The 3,019-nt window shown below is 34.5% G+C and overlaps 1 protein-coding gene across 1 annotated transcript; it reads right to left on the bottom strand.

Moving 5' to 3' along the window:
• Window positions 1-208: 208 nt before the first annotated feature.
• On the bottom strand, window positions 209-2,478 carry LOC129301451 (putative F-box protein At3g21120). The gene is made up of 2 exons (XM_054940012.1): window positions 2,286-2,478; window positions 209-2,164 (listed from the first exon to the last, which is right to left on the bottom strand). The coding sequence occupies exons 1-2, from the start codon at window positions 2,476-2,478 to the stop codon at window positions 1,173-1,175; spliced, it is 1,185 nt and encodes a 394-aa protein (XP_054795987.1). The 3' UTR covers window positions 209-1,172.
• Window positions 2,479-3,019: the final 541 nt, after the last annotated feature.

Genomic DNA, 3,019 nt, shown 5'->3' with positions numbered 1-3,019 from the left:
ACATTGGGAGCAAACCAAACCAAAAAAAAACTCTTACTTCTTTTAAAAAAAGGGACCAGTTCAAGTACCAAACAAACATGCCTTTGTTTGACTGGTGCTTGAAGGAATCTTGAACATTAGGAGGAAAACCTAAAAATTAATTCTTAACTACTCTTTTATGACTCAGTTTGCAAGTCCCAGCAGTTAATATTAATGATATTACTTGTTAAGATATTACATTTTTCCTCTTTTGGGAAAAAAATGATCCCCACATTAAACACCAACAAAACAACATTTACAGTAAAACAAAGCAACAGCAAGGAAAAAAAAAAAAAAAAGCTAAACATCAAACAAAAATAAACCAAAGGAAACCCCAACACTCCACCTCCCAGCTTCAACACTAGGGATAACAGCCAAAGCAGGTGGGGGGATTAGAATCCCATCCAAAAGGCCTTACCTTAATTAAAGATTTCTTGGAAAGTCAATCTGTTGCAAGATTCACCTATCTCAGCACCCATACAAAGCTACGGTTCCAAGAAAGCACTGCAGCGCCATTCAGGACAAGCTACCCCATGAACCAGAAAGTTAACCAAAAGCTAACAATTAGACTCAAACACATCCTAATCAAATCTCAAATCTAGAGTCATCTGCATCCCCTCATTGAGAGACAATGTCTCGCACTTAAGACTGGAAGTTGCATGAGATGAGCAACTGCAGTTTCTGAAAAATGACCCCTTTCCAGCTTTCCTAGCAGTACAATAATAAGCGCAAATATTACATCTTACTTGTCAGAAAACAGACAGTGAGATACAAACAAAAATGGCATCCTCAAATATAGAAGGATTATCATTCAATCAAAACACATAATACCTGAAAAATGCATCCATTTCCAATGGTTATATATCCATCTTACCTGGACAACTAAATTACCAAGATAAAAAGTCCCCAATAATCCACAAATCATCAGCTAAATTACATATCCATCTCTGAAAGAAAACTTTACAACATGATATTATAGATAGGCAGGTCAAAGAAAGTTACAAACATCTAGTATTAAACACATGCACTTACCAATTTACCATTCTATATAAAATCTCAACCCTCAAAGGTACAAAATGATCTTCACTGTCACAGGTTCCTTTCCAGCAAACCAACTTAAAGAAAATCTGCAATGTAAAAATTAAGATCCAAGATCAAATCTCTTCTATGTGGTTGTTGCCAACCGGTGCAAGGCTTTCCACATAATTGAAAATATCATGACTCATGCTGTTTCTGGAGATAGCAAAAGTCTTGACTTCATTAGTACTGAGATTGACCAGAAAAATATTTTGTTCACCATTCCTCCCTTCACGTTCAGCTGCATTAATGTGCCATGCAACAGAATGGCAGACAATTTCATTCCTCCAAATAGTCCCTGGAATTAAAATGCATGGGTAAGGGCTGGTACTATATTTCTTAGTCCAATTCCATCTTCCTCCGGATGCACCTGTACCCTCATTCATCACCCACAAATCAATCAAAGAAGATTCATAGTTTCCAATAAAAGTGTGAGAAAGCAGAGCAAGATTATTCTCGTGCACAGTTAGCTTATTGCGATATGATCTAGGGACTGAAGCAGGTAAAGGTATCAAAGTAAACACTTCCGTTGCGACGTCAAATGAAACTATCAAATGCCCAACAATTTCATCGTTCTCCCCCGAATTTAGCATAAACCCAAGCCAAAAGATAGCTCCATTTGCAGGGAAACCATTTGAAACAAGATATATACCGTCTAAGTTCCCAAATTCTATTGCACTCCATGATCCTGTGCTTAATGAATAAACTTGCACTTGATCGACCAGATTAGCAAATAAATTACACTCTTGCATACGAATAAACCGTTCATTATTCAAAGAAACACGCATTCTCACTATCTTGTAATCATTAGCAATTGAACTAAATCCAAATCCCATCTTGAAAGACTCACGCAAAGAAATATCAACAGCTACTAACGCCTTTCTGACCTCTCTAGTAGCTGGATTCCATATGAAAATGGATGCATTATTGGGTTGGAAACAGAGCAAGCCATTGCAGCAACCGATGATACTAACACCCAACAAGAAACCGATTAGAGGTGCGTTTTGAGCTTCTTGAACTCGCATCCTTTGATCGAGAAAACACAAGTACGAGAATGGTCTAGCCCCTCCTAAAAGGAGAGAAGAGTTTTGAATATTGGAGTGGCGGATATGGTCAACAATGAAAGATGGGGTCTTCAACAGATTTTTCCAGTTTTTGCAGACACATCGACATCGAATTAGGTATTTTACCGGAAGGCATTTGAGAATGCTTCTGATGATGTCTTGGGGAAGATATGGTGCGTCGCCGTTCACTGCCATCTGCTTCATAGTGCGCGACGAGGAAGAACGGATCTTGGACATCACAGTGCACAGTGCCAACCAGTGTTCGCCTCGCCAGGGAATGAACACAACAAAAGAGAAGGTCCCTCGTTTCTGTCTCCATTTTACGGGAGAAAAAAAAATTATATATTAATCGGTTTTTTGCATATTAAAAAGAGAGAGAATTAATCTTTTAATTTTTAAATTTTTAATTCATTTATAAATCAGCCTCAATTATAATTTATTATGATCCAATCTTTCAACTTTTAATTTATTTATAATTTAATTTTTAAAATTTTAATTTATTTATAATTTATTCCCTCAATTTTTATTAGTTCTTTTTTTAAAATTAATTTAGATCTCACATCAAAGAGTAAGAGAAGTATATTTTAAATTAAAATATAATATTTCTTTTATCCCTCTTATTTGAAAAGAATAATTTTTAAAAAAAATTAAAAAAATAAAGATCAGGTTATAAGTGACTCAAAAATTAAGAAATTGAATCCTAACGAGTTATAGTTAAGAAATTAAGTCATAATAAATTATAGTTAAGAATTGAGTTATAAATAAGTTGAAGGTTAAAAGATAAAATATTAATTTTTCAAAAAAATAATTAATCTCAATAATTTTATTGATTTTGCTTTTCTTATCTTTATAATTTTTTT

Source organism: Prosopis cineraria, unplaced genomic scaffold (genome assembly GCF_029017545.1).
Source record: "Prosopis cineraria cultivar Desert tree isolate PC_DT_omini unplaced genomic scaffold, ASM2901754v1 PC2124, whole genome shotgun sequence".
In the NCBI taxonomy this organism is placed as follows: Eukaryota; Viridiplantae; Streptophyta; class Magnoliopsida; order Fabales; family Fabaceae; genus Prosopis; species Prosopis cineraria.
Note: the sequence above shows the minus strand (reverse complement) of the source record. Positions and strands in the feature narration are given on the sequence as shown.

Coding starts and splice junctions, on each gene's coding strand:
- LOC129301451 (XM_054940012.1), bottom strand. CDS start 2,478: ATGGAGACAGAAACGAGGGACCTTCTCTTTTGTTGTGTTCATTCCCTG. Junction 2,165..2,285: donor GCATTCTCAAATGCCTTCCG/GTAAAATACCTA, acceptor CTCTCCTTTTAG/GAGGGGCTAGACCATTCTCG.